At 38.3% G+C, this 27821-nt stretch overlaps 1 protein-coding gene and 1 long non-coding RNA gene across 3 annotated transcripts in view; one reads left to right on the top strand and one right to left on the bottom strand.

Annotated features, from left to right (window-relative positions):
- Positions 1–27821, bottom strand: part of LOC118914340 (uncharacterized) — an 88473-nt gene that overhangs the window by 51799 nt on the left and 8853 nt on the right. The gene's annotated exons all lie outside the window — the stretch shown is intronic.
- Positions 1–27821, top strand: part of ANXA10 (annexin A10) — an 85032-nt gene that overhangs the window by 53270 nt on the left and 3941 nt on the right. For both annotated transcript variants that reach the window (XM_036889095.2, XM_036889096.2), the window contains 7 exons: positions 6084–6197; positions 7551–7641; positions 8628–8707; positions 23244–23297; positions 23392–23485; positions 24135–24230; positions 25963–26021. In XM_036889095.2, the coding sequence (XP_036744990.2) occupies positions 6084–6197; positions 7551–7641; positions 8628–8707; positions 23244–23297; positions 23392–23485; positions 24135–24230; positions 25963–26021 (588 nt within the window). The remainder of the gene's footprint in view (positions 1–6083; positions 6198–7550; positions 7642–8627; positions 8708–23243; positions 23298–23391; positions 23486–24134; positions 24231–25962; positions 26022–27821) is intronic.

The raw sequence follows: 27821 nt of genomic DNA, 5'->3' as shown, positions 1-27821 counted from the left end.
GTCACTATAATTTAAATGCTACATTCACCCCCCATAAGTTATGTTCCCCACCTTGCTAATACATCCCTAGAGGCTTTCTATGGCCTACGTAACATAAAACAGGAGACAAGTAGGTCAGAACGTCTGATGTCAGATCCAGGCTCCATCACTCACCTGTTGAATATATGGAATTTGCTACTTAAGCTCTCTGTGTCACAGTTTTCTCATCTATATGGTGGGATGATTATAGTTCTAATTCATAGGGCTGTTGTCATAATCTTTTACAGTTATCTAATACTCAGAATCTCGTCGGGCAGATAGTAAACACTCAAAAAGTGTTAGTGGCTATTACACTCAACACACCCTCTGACTGACCTGCTTGAATTTCTGTCATTTGGGCCATTCCTTTCTGAATTAGAAAAGACATTGTATTAATCGGCATGCAGTCTCTTTTAAAACATTTGTATTTCAAATCAGTTCAACATTTATTCAAAGCTAACTTATTAAATTTTCTAGTCCACCCAGACCAGTGCCTTCTCTGTCCTTACATACTGCTGTTGAAATCTCCTATGACTTTTCCTAACCAAACCCTACCTCACCTTTCAAGGTTTGGCTCATATCCACACTTTTCATAAACCCTCATTTTATTGATAGTATCCCTTTTTTGTGAATTTCTACAATTCTCTGAGTCTCATTTTGGCATTTTAATAACACACTAGATTATAGCATTGCATTGCTTCGAGTGTGTGTGCCCCATTTTTTCCATCTCAGTGATGTTCAGTTGAAGTTAAGCAACAAAATGCTAAAAACTAAACTGGATTAACTTGAAACCAGGTATTAACTAGTGTGGCACATAAGTATAGTAACAGATCAATTTGAAAGAGTTAAATAAGTTGATTTACAAAATACTCACTTTAGAGAGGCTAAAGTAACATTTTAAAATAAAATTCAAAATCTGTAATATTGAGGTCCAATTTATGCAAAATAAAACATGTTCACTTTGGCACAGATTGCTGAGTTTTCACAAATGTATATACCCATGCAACCACAAGCACAATCAAGACACAGAGCATCTCAAATCTCCGAAGTTTTGTTCTTACCCTTTGGCAGGCCATTCCTGTCCTCCTGCTCACAGCAACAGCTGACCTGCTTTCTTTTTGCTTGTATTTATAGATTTGTCATTTCTAGAATTTTATATGACCAAGTAATAAATGCTTTAAGTCTGGATTCATTTTCTCAGCACAGTGTTCTAAGATTCATATATTGTTGTGTGTATTAGTTACTCACTATCCTTTTATTGCTGACTAGTCTTCCAGCAAAGGGATATACCTTTATTTGTTTATCCATTCACTGGTGATGCACATTTGGGTCATTTTCAGTTTGGGGCCATCATAAATAAAGCTGCTATAAAATTCACATTCTTTATATTCATACCTTTTCAATTTGTTAGTTACTACTTCAGAGCAGTCATTATTTTTAAGTATGAGTTTATAGTTGTTAGGAACTGCAAAAGTATTTCTTAAGATTATTCTAGGTTATAAAATATTTTGGTTGTAGTATCTTACACTCCCACTAGTAATAATATGAAAACTCCAGATGGCCCCACATCCTGTCAACACTTGTTATTATCAGTCCTTATAATTGCATCCACTCAAGGGAATGTGTAGTGTTATCCTCATTGTAATCTTAATTCCTGTTACTCTATGACTAATGTTGTTAAGCATCATTTCATGAGCTTATTTCTCATTTGTGTATTATTGCTGGCTAAGTATCAGTTCAAATCCCTTGTCTATATTTTTATCTTTTTCTTATTGAGTTTGAGAGATTTTCATAGCCTCTGGGAATGAGTCTTTTGTCAGGCATGTGAAATGACAAACTGTGGTTCCTCACAGGAATTGAAGTTTTTATTTTGGTAAAGTCATATTCATCATTTTTTTCATTTACAGTGTGTACTTCTATGAACTAACAATTCTTTGCTTATACCAAGACCCAAAGGTTTGCTCCTATGCTTTCTAGACAATTTAGCATGGAGCTTTTCTCTTTAGGTGCATAGCACAATGTTAAATAAAAGTAGTAAGAGTAGTAAGGGATTAGTAAGGAACAAATCCCTGCTTTGTTTCCAATTTTAGGGTGTAAGCATTTCAGGGTTTCCTGCCAAGTATCATCTCAGCATAGAATTTTCATCAATGCCCTCTTACCAGCTGATGGAAATTCCTTTCATTCACCCTTTCCTAATAGCTTTTGTCATGTTTATGTGCTAAACTTTCTCAAATGCTTTTGTTACATCTGTTGATATCATGATAAAACTTTCTTCCTTATATTGCTAAAATAAGGAATTATATTGATATTTCAAGTATAAATTGATGGCATTTCTGAGATAAATCCTACTTGTGACATCTTTTTACATATTTTACATATTGATGGATTTGATTTATTAAGTATTCAGATTTTTTTTGCATATGTGTTCATAAAGGATATAAATGTGCAATTTGCTTGTGAAGTTTATTTTTTGATTCTGGTATTAGGGCAATACTAGCCATATAAAATAAATTGAGAAGTCTTCTTTCATCTTCTATTTTCTACAAGATTTTGTACAGACTTGATTTTACTTCTACCTTAAATATTTGATTTTATCAGTGATTCACAATGGAACAACACAATGGAATATTATTCAGCCATAAAAAAGAAAGAAATCTCACCATTTGCAATAACATGTATGGACCTAGAGGGTATTACACTAAGTGAAATAAACCAGGCAAAGACAAATACCATATGATTTTACTTATTTGTGGGATCTAAAAACAAAACAGAATGAACAAAACAGCAATAGACTCAATGAGAAGTGATGGTGGTTACTATGGTAGAGGGGCTGGGGTGGGTGGGTAGGGAGGGAGGGGATAGAGGGGCACAAATATTGTCAATTGTACTATAAGTTGGTTACAGGATAGTACTACGGCATGGAGAATATAGCCATTGATTCTGTACCATCTTCCTGGGTTGACAAATGGTAACCACACTAGCGGGGTGAGGATTTAATAATGTGGGTAACTGTTCAACCACTGTGCTATTTTCTTGAAACCAATATAATATTGTGTATCAACTACACTTCAATTAAGAAAATACAAAATAAAATATATATATTCAAGCACTGCCTTAACTGCATCTCACCAATTTTAACCTCCATTAAATTGAAAGTATTCTCCACCTTCCTCTTGATTTGTCATTTGACCCTTGACTCATATAGAAGCATATTTTAAAATTTCCAAAAAGTTGGCATTCTCTCGATATACCCATATTATTAGTTTTGAAGTGAATTACACTTAAGTGACAGGACAGGCTCCCCGAGGAACCTCCCAGGGTCCTGAAGGGACTTCTGCCAGTCACATGCTGCTCCAGGGTCGCAAAGTTCTGGCAGGGGAGCAGCTCAGGATGCCTGGCCTCCAGGTCCAGGGGGAGTCTGGCCCCAGAGCAAAGCTCAAGCAGGCAGATGGGCAGGACACATGCAGCGCACCTACTTGGCTGAATCCTGAACCCACCTCTGCCAGGCAAAACCGGGTCACCAATGAGGGAACAAACATCGATGCTTAAAGTCACTTAGTAATGTTTAAATAAGCTGCAGTCATCAGTTCTGTCGCCAACTCTTATGAATTCTCTACAGGAATACCTAATGCCTTCAAAAAAAACCTTTTTTTTTATTACAGTTTGACAGGGGGAAGACCACTAAGAAAAATAATTATTATATCCTAGACTCTCACAATGACAAAAAAACTGGCAATGAGGTAAGGAATAGTTCCAGGAGTTCTCTTAGGCAGGACACAGCACATGTAAAGACTAAAGGCGTAGATACTAAAGTTGAAATGGCTCATCCCACCTCTGGCCGATGCGCACAGAGAAAACGCGTCACTCCAAGACGCTGGAGTACGTGGGGGCCGACGGAACCCAGGCTGGCAGGCGCCTCCGGAAGCGCCCTGGCCCCCGCGGCCCGCGCTCGTCCAGGCAGGCCAGGGGCTGCCGGACTTCCTCACGCGCGGCTGCCGGGCTTCTCTGGACAAACTGACGCGGCAGAAGGCCACGCGCGAACCCACCGCCTGCAAGGCCGCAGAAGGGGCCGCCTCCGTTTGGTATGCACATCGGCCGGCAGGCGCTGCAGTTCCCATCCGGGGAATCCCTCCTGGGACTCGCGAGAGCCCGCGAGACTATGACGGATACCACCCGCCCGCTGCCCTCTGCGCCCGCGGGGCCGTCTGCCGCGTGGAAAGGCCCGCCTCGCGAGCCTTCCAGACAGTGGGGAAGCTCAGACTTCCTTCCTGGAAGCCGTCCGTCTTTCCGGTTTCATGAAGAGAATCTTTTTCTATTGAGGTTTCACCTGTTTGAGGGCTGCTCACATTATGGAGAATAATCTGCTTTTCTCAAAGTCTACTGATGTAAATGTTAATCTCATGTAAAAAGTCCTCATATGGAAACATCTACAGTGACGTTTGACTAATTGCCTGGGTAGTGTGGCCATCGCCAACAGCCTCTCCACTTTCCTGTCGTTGTGCTACTTGGCCTTTTCTAAAAGTGTGCCATGGTCCTAGTCCTACAGGTCCGCTTAACCTCCCGCGTGAGTTCCCACGACCCTCTCGCATCACTGCTTTAGGGTCGTAGAATCTGAGCCGTGATGTTGCAAGCCTTGGGAAGTGTATCAGCTCGCATTAACACTTAGGCTATCTCCGGCACTGTGGGTCATGCATGTCCATGAAAACGGACTGCTGCCTGTCCAGCACTTACATCATGTCTGGGACACAGTACTGAGTAAACACCTGTAGCGTAACTGCTCTACGTTCAACTTATTTATCAAGCTCCTTGTGTGCATGAGATACAAGCTGCGTGTGTTCATGTCGGCTTATTCTTTGCCACAGCGCCCCTACCTAGAGGAGTGCCTGGCTTCTGATGCACCTTAGCACCTGTTTGGTAAAGAAATGGAAGCAGTCTGGTGCTTAATGAGGGAATTGCATAAAATAGAAGCTCCCTCAAACAGGATATCCTATGCTGCTTATATATACTCCAAGTACCTGACCCAACTCTGGACATTTATTAATTGCTCACAAAATGAATTACATTGACCCAAGCAAAAATTCAACAGATGATCTGTTTTACCAATTACCACCATGCGCAGATGAAGGCTTTTATTTGCTAAGAAAGAGAATCCACAGTATAGAAAAGCTGTTGTCAGGTTATATTAAATAAAACAGAGATTACAACTATTTTTATTCTAATAAAGCTTATTATACCTTATTGGCATCTTTCCCTTGGTTTCTATTGTTGAACCACCTCTGAACTACAATATTCCATATTTTAAAAGTAAAAGTGAATGCACTCTATACATTTTAGCAAGAACTGGTAAATTCTGAATACCTTTCAGATACCTTTGTAATCCTATAAAAATAAATTTAACATAGATGTTTTTAATACCCACACTACAGTAGTAAAATGAAAATCAAAATTAAAACAATTTCACACTTTAAATATCTGTATTTCAAGACAAAAATCAAGCATGCTTGCTTTTCTAAGTTTTTAACTTTCAATATTTTAAATAAATGTATTAAATTTGACAAAAGTTGTAACATTACTTAATTCATTTACACAAGCCTTTTAGCGATAGTATAACCCCCTGCTGAAAGAGAACTGCTACAGTGATAAAATAAAATGAAATGCATATTTTATTTAAGGACTAATGTTTCATTAAGAATCATTTCCACAAAGAAAACTAACTCCCAACCAAAATGTTTTTAGGTTTCAACTTTGGTTCATTTTCAAAACAAGATCGACAGAAGTGGCTCCGCATTGGGGAAGGGACAACTAACTTTCTGTGTTTATAGGACTGAATGTCCACATAGATGACATCTCTGGCAGAGGTGTGATTACACCAGGCATTTCCAAACCCTCGGGTCCAGCATGCTGTGTGAATCAAATGCGTGTATGTGTGAATCAAAACCAGACTTGTTACTACGTGACATGACATGGAAAAGGGAAATTTTACCAGAAGACTTTATGCAATTACCCCATTTCTCTTATAAAATTGGCGACTGCTATAACTGAAAGTATTTACTTTCCCTCCATAGGACCTGGTTGGTGACCTTAAGGAGAAGCTTTCAGATCACTTCAAAGATGTGATGGTTGGCCTCATGTACCCGCCACCCTCTTATGATGCTCACGAACTCTGGCGTGCCATGAAGGTAATACCTGATACAGAAACACCTGTAACAGGACAAGCAGAAGTTTCACAGAGGGACTTGCCTGTGATGCTGCTGTGTGATCAGGGAGGGGTGGCAGAGGATAGGAGCAAAGTTGAAACTATGGAAATGCCTGTGGTCAGGGGAGTGGGCCACTAAAGCCCAGGGACTGAAATCAGTCTATTCCCTTTGTTGGACAAACTCAGACTCACTGATCCGGTTCTGTGCTGTCATAACAGAAGGAAAATGTCAGTAAGCCTCTGGGGCCGCTCAGGTTTGTCTCTCCCTTATATTTATTCATTCATTAAGGGGAAATGTCATGTGGTGTGGACCTCCTACATTATTTGTGAAATGTAGGCTCATCACGTAAAAACAGAGTACTGAGTCAGAGACAAAATAGATGACATTTTTATTTTTGTGACCTTAAGTTAGCCCTCCACAAAAACTATTGCTCAGATGTATCTAAATTTAACTTCTGAAGGGTTAGAATAATTTTTCTCTTATAGGAAAGTTGTTTCTGTGAAATAAACTGCAGATTTGTTAGAGATTTTGTTGGCAAGGAATGGGGGACAAAGGCTTCATACATCGTTCCAAATGCTGATATTAAACACCTGCAGAGCTGTTGAAATCATTCCAGTATGGTGCCTGCCAAAGACCAGATTACCAAAATCTGTGAGCAATGTGTGACAGGAAAGAGATGAGGCAAGAACAATCAAGGGAACCTGGATTCGGGCCACCATATTTGTGGATCATAATAGGCACAGTGTAAAATTCATATGATTTCAACTAATTGCTTTTTTTTTAAGTTGCATATGTCAGTTCCTACGTCTCACGAAATTATGTGACTAAAAACTATAAGAAGGAAGTCATATGCCACTATTTAGATGAAACATTTATACCATTAATATCTCATAAAATAGTAAGGATTTCTGAAGCTTTCCTGAAAAAGATATATTGTCTTTAAAATCACTATCAAAGAATATATGTATATGTCTGTAAGAGACCATAGAATATACCCAGTCCAAAGGTTTAGGAAAATGGTATAAAATGACACATCTAGGGAAAGGCAGGAAGAGGTCCCTGAAACACACTTGGGAAAAGAGAAGACCTAGTTTTTAACTTCAGTTTGCTGAAGAACTGACACTCTAGCTGCAAAAAATGTCAGTGGTATTAGCATTGTTTAGGTATCTTTTCCCACATTATTTGGAAAATCCCAATGCTGTTTTATTCTAGATGAAGAGTTTCATTTTGCAACCTCCCAGAATACCAGCAATGCTGTATTTCTTTATTGTACCTAAGGTGTACTATTATTCTCAATATGAGTGTCTATATGACTATCTTTCTCTGTCTTTCTAGGGAGTAGGCACTGAAGAACATTGCCTCATTGATATATTAGCTTCAAGAACAAATGGAGAAATTTTCCAAATGCGAGAAGCCTATTGTTTGCGTAAGGAAATATACATATGTACATATATCTAACACATACCTAAACTTTATATTTTTCTAATGACATACAAAATATTTCAGTATATATATTTTAAAGAATTTTCTAAGACATTGTTATGTTTGTAATATTACTCAAGACTAATTAACTCACTGAGTAAACCTGGTGATTAAGGTACAAAAATGAAACAGTTCCCTAGACAATCAAGTTAAGCACATTTCAGGGAAAACAATGGTAAGTTTCTATGAGCTGAATATTTACTTACATTAAGGCAGGTAAGTGCCCAGCACAGAGGTTCAGGGGTCATTTACCTCTTCCCCAGGAGAGGCCTGGACCAGATGAAATAGAGCAAAGTGCAATTATCTCTCAGCAAATACTACAAATTTGGGTAATTACTTCACAAGTTCAATAAACACTGTAATCTACCTCCAAATCAGATTTTTACACATTTTGAAAGTAGAACGGCTATTGACTTCACTGTCAGAAAACCTTCACGCCTTCAGTTCCATTTCATTGTGTATTATGTGACACTGAATATCAAGAAAATGGTCCAGACAGTCAGCACTATCACATTTGAACAAATCAGTACTTTCCCAAGGGGAATGAAGTAAGAACTTACACTTAAAATATTAAAATGAGAAAAAACACTTGGGAAAAACACTGAGCAGGACAGCCATCTGTGGAAATAGAGGCAAAGTTCTGAATTTTGAGAGTTATAGAATGTGAACTGAGTCTCAATGTTGTTTTTCAAGCTTGGAATTTTAAGAAAAAAAAAAAGACCTGTGCCTTTGTTACTGTTAGTTGTCAGATTTCCTCAGGGGACTGTTTTTTGGCTTCACCTGAAAAGAAGGTAGTAAAAGATGAGCAAATGTCAAAGGATTGCATTCTATCTGCTGATGGCTGGGAAAGTAGCATTAACTTATTCAGAGCACACTGATATGTGGCTCTATAATAAATCATACCTTTAATGTAGATGTTTTCTTACCCAGAATACAGCAGTAACCTTCAAGAGGACATTTACTCAGAGACCTCAGGACACTTCAGAGATACTCTCATGAACTTGGTCCAGGTATGAAATTCCAAAATTCACACCATTTTGTACTATGAAAAAGCAGATATGTCTCATTTTCAAAAAAAATAGGACAGAAAGTTCCAGTTTACTCTGACTTAGAAGTTAATTCTGTATAACAACATTTACCAAATCCCAGCTAAACTCAAAGCACAATAATAGAAACTTGGGTTGGCTACAGAGACAACCAAATATGAATAATATACCATCTCTGCTCTCAAAAAATATCTACCATATGTAAGATGATTATAATTATAGATACATAAAATATTATATATTATAAGGGAGTTATTGTAATAATAATATTTTAGATATAACTATCCTGTGTTTTATGCATATTCTTGAATCTATCATCTGATTCAGCAAAGACATTCAGGAATATAAAGAGAGTCAGTGTTCAGTTCTTTGCTATCAAAAGGAAGTAGAAGTTCATCATAGCTGGGGAAAATGTGTTAAGAGCCAGTATTTTGGTGTACGTGTGTAACGAAACAAGGATTTCTAAATCCCCACACCTTTCCTGTTTATGTCAAGAATGTAACTAAGTAGTTGGTAGTTGGCAGAGAATCTCACCTACAGCCATAGGTAGATTGAATATTATACATGGAAGTATAAAATTAAGAAAAGATTCTATTACCTGCACAGAAGGAAGAATAAATGAAAGCCTTTTTAGGGGGAATAAAGGTGGGAAATCCGTGCCTAGAAAGACAGAGAAAAAGACCCCAGAGGAAGGAGACAGGGTGAGAAAGCCACCTGAGGCCCTCAGGAATCCAGGGCCGGGAGGTGAGGACCCAGTCACCAGGAGAAAGTGCAGCACAGGCCACCGAGCATTCTTCCTTCATTTCCTCTGAACCTCTCCAGGACCAATCGCCTCCACAAGTCCCTGGATTTTACTTTTAACCTAAACATTTCTACGGCCACTGTTGCCAAAATCTGAGATGTTTTTCCTTGTGTTTATCGTTTTGGGCTTTGTCTGATGTGGTTCTGTGCAGCGTATCCTGTGAGGGCTGTATCTCTTCCACGGCTCAATTTTGGCAAATTTAGAGGACTAACAGTTTGTTTACAGTTTGAGTAGTCCGCTCTTCTTTAATTTGGATTTGTAATGTCTTTGCAAATGCGCATATCTAAAAGTCTTAGACGAATTCTGATCTAACTGCTTCCAGCCAGTACCCTACACCACATAGCCATACCCAAAGTTCTCTCATGGACAGAGTTCTTTGCATCCTTGTAACACGCCGCGAGCATGCTTCTTGTTTTTCACAACTTAAAGCCGATTCCTTGAAAGTCCTCTTAGATAATAAGTTTAACTGGATACTTACTGCAGGCCTGAGTCTTAAAAGTCCTTTGCCTTTTAAATCTTCAAGTTTCAGCTCACATTGCTTGGAATCAACGGTTTCCCTTTTAACAGTGAGAGACGCTACATTTCTGGACTTTCTCTCTATTCCTTTATTGCTGCTTACAAACCAGCCAACTATTCACTGAGCTTTGGTCTTTCTTGTAACCCATGGCCAAGAGCATGAAAAAAAGACATTTCTCAAGCTGACATGAAGAGTAGACAGGTGCAGTGACCAGATGGCAGCTCTCCTCCAAAAAGGGCCAGATGCTCGATCTCTTTCCATCTGTGGCTAATCCATCTTCACCCCTTCCTTCTGCTCATTGTGCCGGTCCTCAATCTGCAGAAACAGGAGGACAGTGAGGACTGTTCCTGGAGTTTGTATGGGCCTTATGAGGATGCATTTCACTTTTGTTCACATTTTGTTGGCCATACCACCAGCGAATAGCTGCACTTAATTCAGGGGTGGCTGCAAAATACAGTCCAGTCTGTCCTCAAAGGAGATGAAACTCATTTATGAAAGTCTGCAGTTTCTTAAAAGTACTTTAAAAGGTAAATCTTTTCATCTCTATCCATGCTTCACAATTTTTGGCATATTCTTTTTGTATCAGTATTTTAATGATCTTTAAAGAGGTCAGTGTCGGAAGTTTCTTGATGCTATTCTAATCTTACTTGCAGAATGATTACATTCATTATACTATATATAGACATGGCATACAGTATCAATGTGAATATATCACCTATGATTTTAATTTATTTAGAGCTAATCCTTTCATGAATAATTAATTTATATGGAAGTAATAAAAACCGAAAGATTAAGCTAATCTTTTTTTATTCCTTCTTTTTTGTTTTGGCCTTGATAAAGCATGTGAAGGTAAAAAAAATCAGTACAACATTTATTTGTATGTGTATTTATTTTTTGCTAAGATGTTCAAATAATGCAAATTTTAAAAACACTGGTATGGAAGCTAGTACGAAATTAATAATTTCCTGCCAAGCCTCTGACTGAGCATACTCTTCAAAGCCTTCTCCTACTCAGTAAGAACTGCTCTCTGCTAAACTTGTTTTATATATTTTTATTCCATCTTACCACGTAATGTTGAACATGTTTACAGATCCACTTTTCCCAGTAGACTGAGTTTCTCAAGCATGAGAACTATGCCCTATTCAGTTTTATAGTGTTTGAACTAAGCTCTCTGTATATGAAAACAAGTCATATTTTTTGGAAATAAATGGTTCAAAAAACAAATTCTTTAGAAAATCTGAGTCAACAAAGTTCAGTGCTGGCTAAAGTAAAATAAGAGGTTTCATATACAGTGGGTCTATCCTGGGTTCTGGAAAATAAGCATCTTTTGCACACAGAGAGAAGGAGGGAGAGCAGTTCAGGATGGTGGGAAGGTCCTGTAGGGCATGCTGGGTAGCTCGCAGGACCTCTGCTGAGAGGGGGACATTTGTCCAGGGAAGGACCTGACTGAGCTGCCACAATGGAAGCCCCTGGCAGTTGAGAGCCGGAGGGAAGATTCTGAGGAGGATGCAAAACGTTTGGGAAGATTTTAGCTATTACCATCTCTACATAAGTAGGAAACAAATTGAAGTACACATGCCAAGACCATTCACTACACCAAATCAATCAGACATACTCTGAGTATATGCCGAAGAAACAACGAGAAGATTCAGCAGGAGGCAAGGGACCTGTATTTAGGCAAGAAAATGCTATTAGTGATTTCTCTGTTCTATTACTCAGATCGTCTCACTAGCCATCTTCTCAGAGGGAGAGCAGTTAGAATTCCTGGTGCTCCAGCTCAGATAATAGAATGAAAGGGAACAGGGAAGCTTCAGGTCAGGAAAACTATACAGAAAATTTCCCAGCCATTTAGGGAAATAGACCCATAGCCACACGTGGATGTTTATTTTTCCTAAAATTGCTGGCTCAAATATTTGCCTAGAGAGATTTCTAGTTTTTTAAATTTCTACAAGGCTTTGTTTGAAAAAAGAAATCAACTTTATTTCTGAAGTTAAGATACTGTATTATTTCACACAAGAAAGGTTAAAAAAGAATGGTTTCTACTCTGCCTTAGAACTATTAATAATAGTTTTTTCTTCAAAACACATCAATGGCAGTGTGCAAATTTAAATTATTACTTTACTTCCCTTTTTTTCTAATTATGTTATTTTGCTGTTTTCCTCATTTGTAGTAGATAAACATATGCAATCAAACACCAGGGGTATGGTTCCTTTATTGTGTGTTTATTGTGATTAAAAACTTCATACTGTACCTTGCACATATATGGTATGATTTAATTAAAGAATGAATAGATATATTATCTAGATTGGAACACAAACTAAGAATTCAGTTAACTGTAAAGCAACATGAATTTTAATTCTTTTTTTCCTTTTTGTGATTGTGTGTCCAAGTTATTGTCAGTTTTGAGTTAGAAATAAATACAAAGGAAAACATAGCTGAATAAGCCAAGTATTAGATGCCCCAGACTGAAGAGAGAATGGTAATTTGGGTTGATTGGACTCCTTTAAATTGTACAACTAAAAAAAAGTGGCATAGTACTAAAAATGAACACACTGTCTTCCCAATTAAATTTAATTTTCTGATTTTTAAAAATAAATTGAAGAATTTGCTTTATTGTGTTTGGTTTGATTTCGATCTGCATGGTTTGACTGCATAGTTCATAAAACGGCCCTTATCACCAACCTCTATTAATCAAGTCCTATTCTGAGGAATCTAATCTAATAGAGAGTAGATAGAGTGGTTTTCTATAGTCCAATTTAAGATTTCTGTAAGTTGTAGAAATAAGCTTATTTTAATTTGTAAGAGAAGGTGAAGTCATTATAGAAAAAAACATTTTCATAATAGCTATTAACATTTTAAAATAATCCCACTTGGCAGCATGTCAGTTGAATATTTCTTAACTTTTAAATGTCACAAGATTAATTTTAATTAAAACATTTACTCAATTTAAAAGAGTCAATTATTTTTTTAATTTTCAAATAATGATGATATATAACTGAAATTAAAACAACAGTCTCCAGTCAGAAGCTCATGTTGGCATAGGTACTAACCCCAATAGAATAAAGCCAGTCAGCCCTTTGTAAATCCACAAGCTGCACTGTAACATCAAACCTTTTTTTCTTGATATCCAAATAGAAATTTGTTTCTGTTTATTGAAGAAAAATATAAGTTCCCTAGATGAAAAAAAATATATCTCATGGGACTACTTTACATTCCATTAGGAATTAGTACTGTATCAGAATCAGGCTTTTTGTGCCGAATCCTGCTTCTTTACTCTCCATTTCATAGACACTGATCCCAAGTACCTTCCTTAATAAGCAATATAGATGCTGGTCTCCATCACAGAGCCAGCTTTCCAGAGAACCCAACCGGCTATATCCTGTCCTTGTAGAGATGAAGAAATTGAAGCTCAGAGAGATGAAGTGGCTTGTGCAACATTATCCATTGACTGAAAGGCTAACATGAACACAGACCTAAGTACACTGGTCTCCACTAAAGTTAGGTTAAATTAAACTGCTCCTCCAATCGCACTTGATTCCTGCCAATTCTGTTCTTTTGGAAAATGTCAATAACCTATACACAAATACCTCTGAGATTCTCTGCACCTCTTTAAACATTGAACTATAAACCACCTAAAAGTAATTGATTTCTAAGAATTAGGATTGCAGTGTATTTTTAGAAAGCAAACATATTTCAGAAAAAAAAAAACAGTCTGAAAATGAAACCTGAGAGAAAATAAGTCACAAGGGAAAAAAAATCAATGAATAATGTTTTCCCTTGATGTAACAGGGCAATCAGTATTACTCATAATTGCAGTTACCTTTTCTTGAAATTAAATAATAATGCTTTATTATTGATAGAGTATACATGTGAATATATATGTATTTGTAATAATATTATGCATGTAGACACACATATTTAAAACAAAAATTCATTTTTATCACTGGGTTTCATTTAGATTATGATTTTACAGGATTAGTTATTCTTAAATTCAATATTTAGAGTTGGAACATTAAATGTGTGTTTTTGTTTAACCTTGAAATAGCTTTTCAGTGTAGGAAATTTTCCTTTTAACATAGAGAATCAAAAAATAAGGGTGAATAGAGGCTAGATTTTATAAGAAGCCAAGGAAAATTGATACGGTTTACTCATAGATTATATACTTACAAGGTTTCACAATACATTTCCCTTAAAATGTAGAACAGACTTTATAAGTATAAAGTAATACAAATTTCATAGAAATTACCTTACTCATGCTAGAAAATGGAAGTAAAAACTTCTGAAAGACATAGCGTGGACTACTTAATAATAGTCTTAATGAAGATCAGAAGTCCCATGGCAATTCACAGTGCTTAGTAGACTGTGTATTTTCTCTTAGATTTTTTAATAATTGAAGATTTTCCATTGACTCATGACTTCTATATTAATGGTTTTCAGTCTGGAACTCCTGATTTAGGATGAGAAAATTTAGAAGATTGGAAAAAATGTAAAGTGTATTAGACTTTTGAAAAGTCCATCACTTCTCCTGACCACTGTCTGTGGTGTATACCATTTCAGACAGAATCTGTCTAGATATGTTTCAAAAACAAAAAGGAATTTCTCCCCAAGTTGTGAAATGTAGAACTGATAAGTTCGAACCAGGTACTGTGGGGTCCTGTGGTATAACCAGATCTCTTCCACCTTCTAAATGGAATCATTGTTCTCTCCCACTTTCAGTGTGTGTGTGTGTGTGTGTGTGTGTGTGTGTGTGTTATCAATAGGTATATAGATAGATAGACAGTTGATAGACGATAGATAGATAGTGATAGTAGAACAAGGTATGTATCTATTTATCTTTTCCTCTTGGCTCTGTTATAAGTCAGTTGCATCTCCTTGGATTTATCATTTTACCTACATGAGATTCAGATTAGAGAGCTTTACTCTGTAAATGAAGGGATGTGAACCCACCCTTCCCCCAATTTCCTTCCAATTCAAATACTCGTAAAGACTTTGGTTATAATCAAATACTCTACCTCCCTCTGCATCCTGACTTTCAAAATCAAAGGAAAGACTGTCCACAGCTTTTTAACATCATGAAAATTCAGACAAATCTTTTTTTTGAGCATTAATAGAGATTGACGGAATTGAAGCATAAGAGCCTTAAGGTATTCACAAAACAGAAAGTGTTGAAAATGATTGTTGTATTTTCTGAAAAGATCTTTTTTATTGAATTGTTGCTGATATACAATCTTATGTTGGTTTTAAATGTACAGCACAGTCGTTCAACAATTACCCATATTATTAAATCCTTATCCCCTCTAGTGCTGTTACTACCTGTCAACAGAGAAAGATGTGACAGAATCATTGATTATATTCTCCATGCTGTATTACCATCCCCAAGACCAACTTATATTATGACAATTATTGTCCCCCATTATTCCCCTTACCCCACTAACCTACCCTAGCCCCTCCCCCTTGGTAACCACTAGTCTCTTCCCAATGCCTATAAGCCTACTGCTGTTTTGTTTTTTCTGCTTGCTTTGTTTTTGTATTCCACAAATAAGTGAAATCATATGGCATTTGTCTTTCTCCACGTGGCTTATTTCACTGAGCATATAGCCTCTAGATCCATCCATGTTGTTGCAAATGATAGGATTTGTTTTATTTTTATGGCTGAATAATATTCCACTGTGTATATGTACCACATCTTCTTTATCCACTCATCTATTGATGGACACTTAGGTTGCTTCCATATCTTGGCTATTATAAATAATGAGGCATTAAACACAGGAATGCAAATGTCTTTTTGAATCATGGATTTTGCTTTCTTTGGGTAAATTCCTGTGAGTGGAATTACTGCTTTAAATGATATTTTTATTTTTAGTGTTTTGAAGAACCTCCATACTGCTTTCCACAATGGCTGCTCTAATTTACATTCCCACCAACAGTGTAGGAGGTATCCCCTTTCTCCACAGCCTCGCCAGCATTTATTATTTCTTGTCTTTTGGATAGTGGTCATTCTAACTGGTAGGAGGTGTAGTGTCTTTTCTTTTTCCTTCTCCACACTTTATGCATTAGATGCCAAAATCTGTACTTTTTGTGCATCCTTTATTGATTTTGTGTATAGTTGATTTTGCTTTTGTGTTTTGTTTTAATTTCCTACTTGCTTGGTAGTTAATTGGACTACTACCTTTACTGTGGGCTTGTTTTCATTGGTAAAAGCTATTTAGCCTTAGGAACATTTCCATCTACAGCACTTCCTTTAACATATCCTGAAATGCTGGTTTATTTGTTATCAATTCTTTGAGCTTTCATTTTTCTGGAAATTGTTTAATCCCTACTTCAAATTTATATGATAATCTTGCTGAGTAGAGGATTCTTGGTTGAAGATCCTTCTGTTTCAATACATTAAATATTTCATGCCACTCCCTTCTGGCCTGTAAAGTTTTTGCTGAGAAGTCTGCTGATAGCCTGCTGTGTTTCCTTTATAAGTAATCTTTTTTTCTCTCTCTGACTGCTTTCAGTACTCTCTCTTTATCCTTAATCTTTTCCATTTTAATTACTATGTGTCTTGGTGTTGTCTTCCTGGAGTTCTTTTGTTAGGGGCTTTGTGAACTTCCATGACCTGAGTGTCTATTTCCCAGATTGGGGAAGTTTTCAATAATTATTTCCTCAAAGACATTTTATATTCCTTTGTCTCTCTCTCTTCTCTTTCTGGTACCCCTATTATGTGAATATTGTTCATTTGGATAGGTAACACAGCTCTCATCAATCTTTCCTTCCTAGGGATATTCTCTCTCTTTTCCTCAGCTTCATTGTGTTTCTATTCTCTAATTTCCAGCTCATTGACTGTCTCCTCTATTTGCACCATTCTACTATTCATTCCCTCCATTGTGTGTTTCATTCCGTTATTAGATTCTTCAGCATTAAGTGGCTTTTTTCCAGCTCTTTTATCTCTTTGTTGAAGTCCTCCCTCAGGTCTTCAATACTTTTCTGAAAATCAGGGAGCATATTTATGACTTTTACTTTTAAATCCTCATCAAAAGATTTGGTGATCCACATTTCACTGAGCCCTCTTTCTAGTGTCTTGTCCTGTAATTTTGTTTGGAACATATTCCTCTGCCTCCCCATTTGTTCAGGGTGTCTGTGTTTCTTCCTTTGTATTGAATGTATCTGCTATGCTTCCTAGCCTAGAGAGTAATAGCTTTATGAAGGAGGTGCCCTGTGGTACCTAGAAGCTTAAGACTCTACTCTCCAGTGCCTGGCTCTACTTTGTGGGAGCCTCAGTGGCTGTTGGTGTGCAATGGGCAGAGCTGCCTTAATGAATCTTCAGCACTGGCAGATTGCCTCAGTCACCTTTGTGATCACAGCAGAGTCCTCTGCCTGGATTGCTATGGACAGGGCCACCTGCAGGAAAATGGGGTGGGCAGGGCCATTGTGCAGCTCTGGGGCAGGAGAGGATGCAGGCATGGACACCCATAGGTAGGAAGGAGCTCTTGGAGCTGGCTCCTGCAGGCATCTCCCCAGTTGGGCTGAGACAGGGCTGAGAAAGCTGGGAGAGTCTACCTCTGCCTGCCAGGCAGCTATCACTGTTGCTGGACCAAGTGGGTTGGCTCACCGGCAGTGTGTGCAGAGAGGCACCTCTGGGCTGAGTTGCCAGTGAGTTGGGTGGAGTGTCTGGGGTTCCCAAGAGTTCCTTAGCTGTTGGGCTGAGGGAGGGATGGGGAGGTATCTTCCACCTGCCCTTTCTCCTGAGGAGAAAGCTCCATCTAGTCCTTGACCCCTCTGGCACCCCTCCCACTGCTGGCAAGTCTTTGAGACCGCTGCCTCCGCTTTGGGTCTCAGGACCGGTGGAGCGTGCCTGTCCTCCACGAGCAGCCGGAGTCTCCTCTTCTCAGAGCGTTGCACCTTTCCCTAGTGTTCCGTCCCGCTAATCACCAGGAGCCACGGTAACATGGACTTGCTCTCCTGGAGCAGATCTGGATCCAGGGCCAGGTGTGCAAGTTTCTGGGCTCCTCTCTCCTCCCCACTGTTCCTCTTCCTGCCGCCTGTGGGCTGTGATGAGGGAAGGCTGGGTCCCACTCATGTGACACTCAGCCATGTTGCCCTTTTCTGTGTGGTCCTCTCTTCTTCACCAGGTGTGGGTGGCCTGGCCTGCAGTCTTCAGGTCGTTTTCCAGTTTAGTTGTACTGGCTGTAGTTTCTTCCTTTGTGTGTTTGTGGGAGGAGGTTTCCGCCTTGCCTTCCTACTCTGCCATCTTTTTCTCTGAGTCTGAGAGAAGATCTTGCACTTAATCCATTAAGTAGTTTCTGACAGGGCTGTTTCTGATAAGGAAACAACTCAAGCCAGAACACATTTTTCTTGAAAACTAATGCCAGTCATCAAACTGGCTCACAACACTTTCTGTGTGTTTCTGTTACACTATATTGACAGAAGATCTAATATCTGTCAAATTAAAAGAAATAATAATCACTTAGAGATTAATTAATCAGTATATGCAAATTACACTGGAGCTGATAAGCGTTCTTCCAGAGAGAAAGAATGGAAACTACCCAGTTGGATGCTTGCTCCTCATCTTGGTTGTCAGAGTTCCTTCACCTGGTGACAGTTTTCAGCTTGTCCAGGGAGGCCTCTGGGGGTGTTGGTACCACCGTTTTTTTTTTTGTTTTTTTTTTAGGAGAGCAAGGTACAGGCTTTTATTTAGAAAGTGAGAGAATAGAGCTCCTGGCTCACACTAGGAGGGGACAAGAGAGCCCGTAGTGGTGCGTTGTCTAGGGTGTTTTCTAGGCAGTTGAGGATTTTTCGAGAACATGAAAGTGTGGATCTCCTACCTTGCAGTGGTGAGCATTGGGTTCCATGAAATTGATGAAGTTAGAAGAGAGTTAGGGACACCCCCTGCCTCACTGAGAACAGGGAGGCCTGAAAAAGCAGGTTGGGAGTCAGAGACAGAGAGAGAGACACTCCTCACGGATACCCAGTCGGGCTGTCGGGGTCCAATTCCAGACACGCGGACCTTTGAGAAGCCGCTGAAGTGCAGCCTCAGCCTAGACTCTCGCAGGTGCCCACAGCCTTGGTCAGTCCCTCGCATCCGAGGAGATGCCTCTGAAGGGGAATCCTGGCCTCCACTCAGGTGACTTTCCCAGCTCCCAAGGGAGACGGGGGATCCACTGAGGGAGACGCAGGGGAACCTGTCACTTGAGACTTTGAGATCGGCAGCCAGGCTAGTCCCATTCAGGTGGCTGACAAGCGCCCGATGTTGTGTGCCACAGACGGCTTCCTTCTATAAGGACAGTGAAAGAAAAGGCAGGCTCGGATGCCGATACTCACCTCCGAAGTTATCCCAGACGAGCCCCCAGAGATGATGCCGGGGTTCTTGTTTGCAGAGCCAAAGAATGAGCTTCACAAACAGTCAAGGTAGGAGAGCAAGGTGCAGGATTTTATTTAGAGATAAAGTGAAAGGACAGAGCTCCCAGCTCATGCCAGGAGGGGACAAGAGAGTCCAGTACCACCGGTTTTTAATAATCATCAGCAGTCAACTAATCTCCTCAGATATTTTCAGCTAGATTTTAACTCCCTTTATCTTTTCCTGTCTCATTTTTATTTTGCCCCAACCCACATTCGTTACTCATTGTTGTCTTTTCTCTGACATCTATGTCAGTCACACATAAACACTTAAGCTTTTGTGTGGACAAAGTTAGCTTGACTCCACCTCAGTAGTCTCTCATAAATTTGCTTATTCATGTCTTTTTTTTTAACCTATCAGTTTTTTAAAGCTACCAGTCTGCTTAGAGTGCTCTTGGAAATTACCTACACAAAGAAGTAAACAGATGGGCACCATTTCAAGTTAAATGCCCAAAAATCTTATCCTTCAAAAATTTTTCAAATACATTGAACTGCAGAAAATATTAAATATTTCTCACAAACTTTGCAAGGGCAGTTTGTTTACTTAACTATATAGTTTGATTAGAAAACACTAAGAAAATGTCAATGCTGCAGAAAATCTCCCCATATCTGCTAAATGATCTTGAGTTCTGCTGTCTAAAAGTCACTCCTAGCTTTCCTTCCTTCATTTATTATTGGTTCACTTAGATTTGTCTAATGCCTACAATATGCCAAACATGAGTCTAGACAATTGGGAATTAGTAGTGAACAAACAAGACAAAGACCCCGGTCTTTAAAAGCTTACATTCTAGTGAGGGAATATAGGCAATTCAAGAGAAATCTTATTAACAGGACATTATAAAGAATGTTAGAAGGTGATGAAGGATATGGCAGAGCACGGTAAGTGGGACAGGGATTGTTGGGCTGGGTGTCATGGGTAGGCTGCAATATTACACCCAGTTGCTCAGAGTAAACCTCGCTGAGAATATGGTATATAAGCAAAGATTCGAAAAGAATGAGTTGGCAAATGTCTCTGATAGTGCATTCCAGGCAAAGGGAAGATCTGCAGGAAAAGTCTAAAGTGAGAGAATGGCTGATGGGTATGAATTTTAGCAAGGAAGCCAGTTAGTGCCACCTGAGCCAAAAGGGAATGTTCTGGAGTATCGGTAGATGAGGCCAGAGAAGTAACAGGTGGTGAGATGACGCTGTATCTGCAGCCATTGTAAGGATTTGGGCCTTTACTACGAGTGAAATGAAAATACACATCTGAAGTTCAGATGACAGATCTGAGTGAGAGATGTGAACTTTGGCTACCATTACTGTATAGATGGAATTTAAAGCCACACAAATGGTTAAAGTTTGTAGATACAGAAGGAATATATATACAGACAAGAATGGGCCCAAAGACTGAATACTATGACTTTCCATTATTAAGAGATTGCAAAGTAAAAAAGGAAACAGTACACAAGGTTGAGAAGGAGTAACCAGTGAAGCAAAGAGAAAGAACAAGAGGGTGCAGGGTCCTGGGGGAGCAGTGATGGACATAGCAAGGGGGAGAGAGTGACCAGTCACATCACATCCCACTGAGAGGCCAGATGAGCTAAAGACTGAGAATTACCATGTAAGCTCATGGTATCAGATAAATGGTATATATCCACAGAACATACAGCATATTGATTGGCATATTAATAACATATGAATTGCTTTTAGTCATTTGTTGCTTGGTATAAATTAAAACCATAAGAGACTGACCAGAGGACATTGTTTGAAAATAATGAATTCTTTGGTTTAAGGGAAGAGTATAGTAACCAAATCTCAGGGCCAGAAATGGCACTGACAGAGAAAAATGACCCCGTTTTCTAACTATCAGACCCTAGGCAATTCACTTCATTTCTGTAAGCCTGTTTATTTTTTACCTTCAAGTTAAGGAGCAAGACTTACACAACCCCTAAGGTCTCTGCACCTCAACATTTCGGTAATTTGAAAATAAAATAACACCCATAATTCTACCACTCACTAAAATTACATTCACTCTTTAAGTGTTTTGAATTCCTTGCTCATATATGTATAAAGCATACTTCTGTACATAAATACACAGGTTTTAAAAATAATTTTGTGTGTGCATTCTTAGCCATCCGATACTTTAAGCTAGTGAAGTGAGGCAGAGGGAACGTGTTTGATAAGCTCATGTCATTCTTCCTTTAGCTGTTCACCTCTACATGGTACACAATTGCAGAGTTATGAGTGAACATATTAAGTTTTCAAGGGCTACAAATTTACTCACAAGAAATTGTTGTTTCTTTATCTCTCTTTGAATAAATTGATCTTTCTTATATGCCCTCAGCTTTTGGTAAGCAAGAGAAAAGCCTAATCTTTAACCTCCTATGACGGATTTAATCCATGCTTTGAACAGTCAATGCCACTGCATGTTCAATCTCATTCATAAACTTACTGAGTTAAACTTCCAGCTGTCAGATGTCTGGGGCTCCCCTCTACTTCTCTTGAAGAGGGTACCTGGTGAAGAGGTGTGTGGTTCATGAGATGTCTTGGTGACAAGAGTGTTGGGGTCCTTGGATCATCAAGATACTTTTGCATCCTGGCCCACCCTGGTTATGGAATAGAAGTTCTGAGCAACTCTGGCCATGCAACATAGGAGACGTACACGACAGGGATATGAGTGTTCCTCAGTGTCACATGCCAAATCAGCAGCTGGTGAATCTGTGATTCATTTTCTGTCTGGTCAGAGCCAGTTAACCTTTTGTGATGATTTGGCCTCACCTTTGCTCTCAGTGTAGATGAAAATCCCCCAAATGTCTAGCTGTGCCTCCCACACAATTCCAGCCAGTGGGGTCTTACTTGCAGTCTCCAGATGCAGGAACAATTGGTCACAGACACTCCATCTGTGATGCTCCACAGCCAGTTCTCAACTAGCATCCAAGTTCCTCCATCAGGAGCAGATAATAAATTTGGGGCCCATTCATGCTACTTAGAGATTGGGATGAATTCAAGAGAGTTGTATTTGGGACTTCCCTCTGTTCAATCTTGCTGTTATCACTGAGTTCACCGCAGTGTGGCTATTTCCAAACTCCAGAAAGGTGAGAGGACCAGAAGCCACTGTACTCTCAGCGTTCTCTCAGCATAGTTTAAGGACACACAGATGCATTCTCTCTGGGTCTCGACCCAAAGGAAAGGTTACATAAACTGTCTGATCGTATCTCTCCTGCCTCACACTCCTTGGGGACCAGAGGTCCTGCACTGGCTCATCCTCCTTCCATCCTGCTTAATGGACACCTCTTAGGTCAACCTGGTCATTTCTGTTTTTTCTATGATGAAGGAGAAGGGCTAAAACACATTTGCAAAATCTTCTCACTCCATAAAATCTGGATTTCATGATTATTTTATTGCTGCATATTTCTTATTTTATGAGTCAAAGACTGAACATGAACCTCTTCTTTCCTCCTGTGCTGTTGCTCTGACGATATCTGCACCCCACCTGTCCCACCCATGGCCAGGAGTTCTCGGATGCTCAGTTTGCTGGGGGGTGAGAAGCTGGGGGGTCTGCACATAGGGTTGGAACAGTCAAAACATCTCAACACCTTGGAAAGATTACCACTGCTGCAATGAAAACAAAACAAGGACCCATGTTTTTGAAAAATACCATATTTCATAAAGTTTTCAAGAAATGTAGAGTGACTGAATAATGATAGAACTTTCTTAGGAATTATCACTGAGTTCGTAGCTCAAAGATTTGTGTCACAATAATCCCAATATGGGTTGTCAATTAAGAACATTTACAAAGGGAAACCTGTGCTTATTTGTAGGGAACCAGAGAGGAAGGATACACAGACCCTGCCATGGCTGCTCAGGATGCAATGGTAACTAGAGCCAGCTCTCAGTATGGCTGCCAAGAGCCTTAGTTAACCTGGGCTGGGCTGTAATGTTGCTGTTTCCTGCTCTATGACGTTTCAGGTCCTGTGGGAAGCCTGCCAGCTGAAGACAGGGGAACACAAAACCTTGCTGCAAATGATCCTGTGCAACAAAAGCTGTCAACAGCTGTGGCTGGGTAATTATTCATGTTTCTCTTCAGCTACTTAACTGACTACATAATAAAAGGCAAGTAGTTAGCTGGGGGAAAAGGGAAATGTTACATAGAAATGGAGGAAGGCCAGTTATCTCACAGGCCCTTATTTTGAATTATATTTACACAGACCTGCCTCACCTAGTAATGCTACTAAGAAATAAAATTTCCCTGTAATTAATTTTTTTCCAGTAAATGAATGATAAAACCTTTAAATACTGAATATTTTTAAACTGTCTCTGTTTTTTATGGAGAACTTACTCAAATAAATTAGCTATTTCCGATTAGGTGTATTATATGTTGTCTTGAAAAGAATATGGTGAGCACAGTTTCATTAGGTGCATAATGAGTCAAGGTCATCATTGCTGACACCATGATTTATTTAGTTTAGAGTTTGACTTTCCTCAAACTGATGTATCTTTGTTTCCCTTGTTTTTAAAATTCTTTTAGTTTTTTTTCTACATATAAAAACCACAAATGTCTACACATTTTTTTTTAAAAGATGGCCTACTCCAACTCAACTCCTACCCCTATACTTTATTTACCATCACTGTGTAGAGCAATCTAATCAATATTTGTGTTTAAATTTATAATACTTATAAAACATCCTTTGAATTATATCAATTTGTTGAAGTTTTCCAGGAATTTCAAACTGTCTCTGGTCAAAACATAGTCGATGCCATTAATGAATGTTATGATGGACACTTTCAAGAGCTGCTAGCTGCAATTGGTAAGTAATAATTTATTTGGTATACAGCGTGCAGACGTCTTCCACAGTAAATGTTGATTCACCTTGATTGAATTAAGGATGCATGCATAAGCATTTTATTGAGTCACTTTCCCTAAATTTAATTATTTAGAATAGATGTTAACTCTATAGAAGAAAAATATACATCAGCTACTGATACAATGAACTAAACTGGAAACTTGAGAACTTTAATGAATTAATACCTTCCCTAATAGCTGGTTCAACTCTCACACTAGGAAACATTGAACGATATTCTTTCTCAGGTAATTGGGACTCACGCCTTTAACTTATTTTATGTATACTGATTTCCATCCCTCATTAAAGGGCAGATAAATTCTCACAATAGAACTTCCTTTTATCCAAGAGGAAAGCCTTTTCTGTTACCATCTCCAGTAGGGTTACCTTTAGAGGTAAGTTCTACCCTAAAAAAGATTTGCCACATTGTTACTTTGTAGCAATTTCTCCAGGCTATTTTGAGAGAGGTATGCCTCCCCCTCCCTCCTGGTAGGAAAAGGTAACAGTGGGAAACAGTGGAGGCTGTCCATAAAAACCACTAAACCACCCAGGCTTTCCCTTGGGCTGTGCTATGACTGAAAAGACACATTGCAGAAACTACAAATGAGGGGTCGTGGTAAAATGTGCCCTTAGCAGGCACACACCAAGTAACCGGTTAGTCAGGGATTTTTTGAAAATATATACTGTGATTCTCCATTCCCAGAATCATAGACAAACATCGACAAAAGAGCTGAGAAAAGACAGAAAGTTTATAGTTTATCTTGTAAAGATATAGTTAAAGATAGGGTTCCACAAAAGGGTTTGGCGGTTTCTATGAAATCCCTAGAATAGTATACAAGATATAAAACACCTGTGTGTTTTTCTGAGAATAAGGCACATAATTCAGCAAATTCTCAACATAATTTAATAACCACATATCACATCAAAACTAATTTTACAAAGACTGAGGAGGTTAAGCGACTGCCCAAAGTCTATCAACTAATTAGCAAGAAAGTTGTGACTAGACCCCAAGCCATCTGCACCTCAAGGCAACTCTCTTCCTGCTGCAGGACTCTCGCCACAAAGCAAATAGTGAGCATGAGAGAGGGGACAGCAAATGTCAGAAATACTAGAAAATAATTTAAGTGATCATTTAGTCATCCAATAAACATTTGTTGAGCATCTACTCTTCCAGTCATTTATTTAGGCACTGCAATTAAGCAGAGAAGCAACAACAAAGCACACTCCTGCATTAGAGTGACTTAGGAGTGCTTATAGGTCCACACTATAAATGAAAGGCGAGGCCATGGTCTCACAACCTAAAGCAATCATTTGAACTATAGAGAAACCAGTTACAATGATTTTATTTTGCCTGGAAGTTATAGCCTCATAATTGTACTAATTCATTTATTTTAATCAACTTATTTAAATCAGCTATGTATTTACTTATTTAAATCAACGCTATGGAATGTCTACAGAATTATCAACTCACTTCATCAAAGACAACTGTTAACTAGGTTCTAGGCTGCTCTAATGTCATCGTGGTTTTGATTAGATGCCTTTTAATGCTGGTCCGGACCAGTTGTGGTCCATACTGTTTCTCCTTAAGATTCTCCCAGGATTGTAACAGAAAAAAATAAAAAGCATTCTCATGTTTTCTCAAATTCCGAAGAAAATGCATGTCATTCTCAAACTTTCTATTTTCTCTGATTTTTTCTAGTACTCTGTGTTCAAGACAAACCAGCCTATTTTGCTTATAGGCTGCATACTGCAATCCATGTAAGTATGCCCACGTGTTTTAAAAATTTCTCCAAAAACCATGCCAGCTTCCTTAAAGGACTAGTTTTACTTCCCTTATTTAAATTATGATTCCCATTTTTGAACTTGTATGCAAATGTAGTCATTTCAAACAAATTGTGCTTGAGTGAAGAAAATATACACCCAAATGAGACCCATCAAATAAAAATAATGCTTTGAATTGTATATTAAATTGAGTTACCTAAAGGTAAGATTTGGGGGAAATATTTCCCCTATGTGCCTAAGGGAATTATGTATCTGAGGAAAGTAGCAAATCCAAATGCTTTGGTATCTTGCCAAAGACCTCAACTTCATATTTATGCAAGTATGTCATCAAGCAGAAAATATCAAAACATTACAATCTCTTAGGAAGAAATTGCTAATTGCTATATTCCTGAAGTAAAAAAAAAAAAACCAAATAATATCAGTGATTATCTTTAAACATAGAGTGTTATTTTTAAAAATAGTTAAAAAGAGATAGACCATAAACTATTTTTGTAATGAAATGAAACTTTTTCATAGTTCAATGTGATATGAATCACACATCCTTTGGTGCATTCATTTTTAAAGAAACAAACACTTAAATGCATAAGATAATGCACACCTTATCCATAATGTGCATGAAACGTATTTAGAAAAGGAAAAGATCTGATACAAATCATTATGTATTTATCATAGCCTTGAAAACTCAATGAAAATTATTAAAAAACAATTCAGTCTGCAGTAATTTTAATAGATCATTTTATCCTCAAAGTACTTTTTACAGACTAACCTCTTAAAAGTAGCTAGCATCCTGGGAAAATATGCTCACTGTGAAGAATATTTCTACTACATATTTGTGTAAAAAGTAGTTTTGTTTATGTGCAAAAACTTATGTACCCTCAGAACACAGGGAAAAGATCAGTATTCACAGTCCTCTGCTTCTCTTTTATTCTATATCCAGAGAAAGTTGATTTGATTAAAAATTTATTTGAAATAGTGCATTGGGCAATGCTGTTGGGTGATTTCAACAGTTTTATTCTCCAACAACAGAATAAAGTTTCACCTGTGAATGATGACAGGAAATAAAGCACAATTACTCTGATTCTAATTATGTCAAATTGAGAGCTACTTATTCTAATAATAAATAAAATTACATCTCTACTGTGTGAGTTGCAATGCAAAAAAGGCATGTATCCTCACAAATAATTTGGAGATAAAGAGGGAGGTTGTATATTCAAGTAATCACATTTTGATATACAAGGACTTTGGATGTAGGTCAATAGCTGTTTTCACCACTCCTAACCAAAGAAAGTCTCTGGGTTTTTTTTATAGTTCATTCTAAGTGAATGATATATAACTTAAATATGGAAACTTGGTTAGATCAATTACTTTAACCACTTCAAATTATGAAAACTTAGGTTTACACTCAAATATTCCAAAATCAAAAATTAGATTATTCTTTCTGTCCACTGGATGTCATCCTTACTCCATTTGAAAAGACAATTTGAAATTGATTCGTAAAGCAGTATGCTTTCTGGAGCTAGTGCACAGAAATTGATTTTTGTACATTTTAGTATTCAAGTTTAAAACAGCAAATACTTTAAGTACCTGGAATTCTTACTTTTACAATATTAAAAATAGACTATGGAATAAGAATATAATTGCTGTCTTATTCAGACACATCAATGTTCGCCTAACAGAATTTGGGATCCCCTGGCACCACAGGATGCCTAGAAAGAGCACGTGTCAGGCCTGCATTTCCAAAGGCAGGCGACAGAGGCATATGAAAGTTGCCCAGGA

This window comes from Manis pentadactyla, chromosome 1 (assembly GCF_030020395.1).
Source record: "Manis pentadactyla isolate mManPen7 chromosome 1, mManPen7.hap1, whole genome shotgun sequence".
Classification (NCBI taxonomy): domain Eukaryota; kingdom Metazoa; phylum Chordata; class Mammalia; order Pholidota; family Manidae; genus Manis; species Manis pentadactyla.
This window is presented reverse-complemented; position numbering and strand designations above follow the sequence as displayed.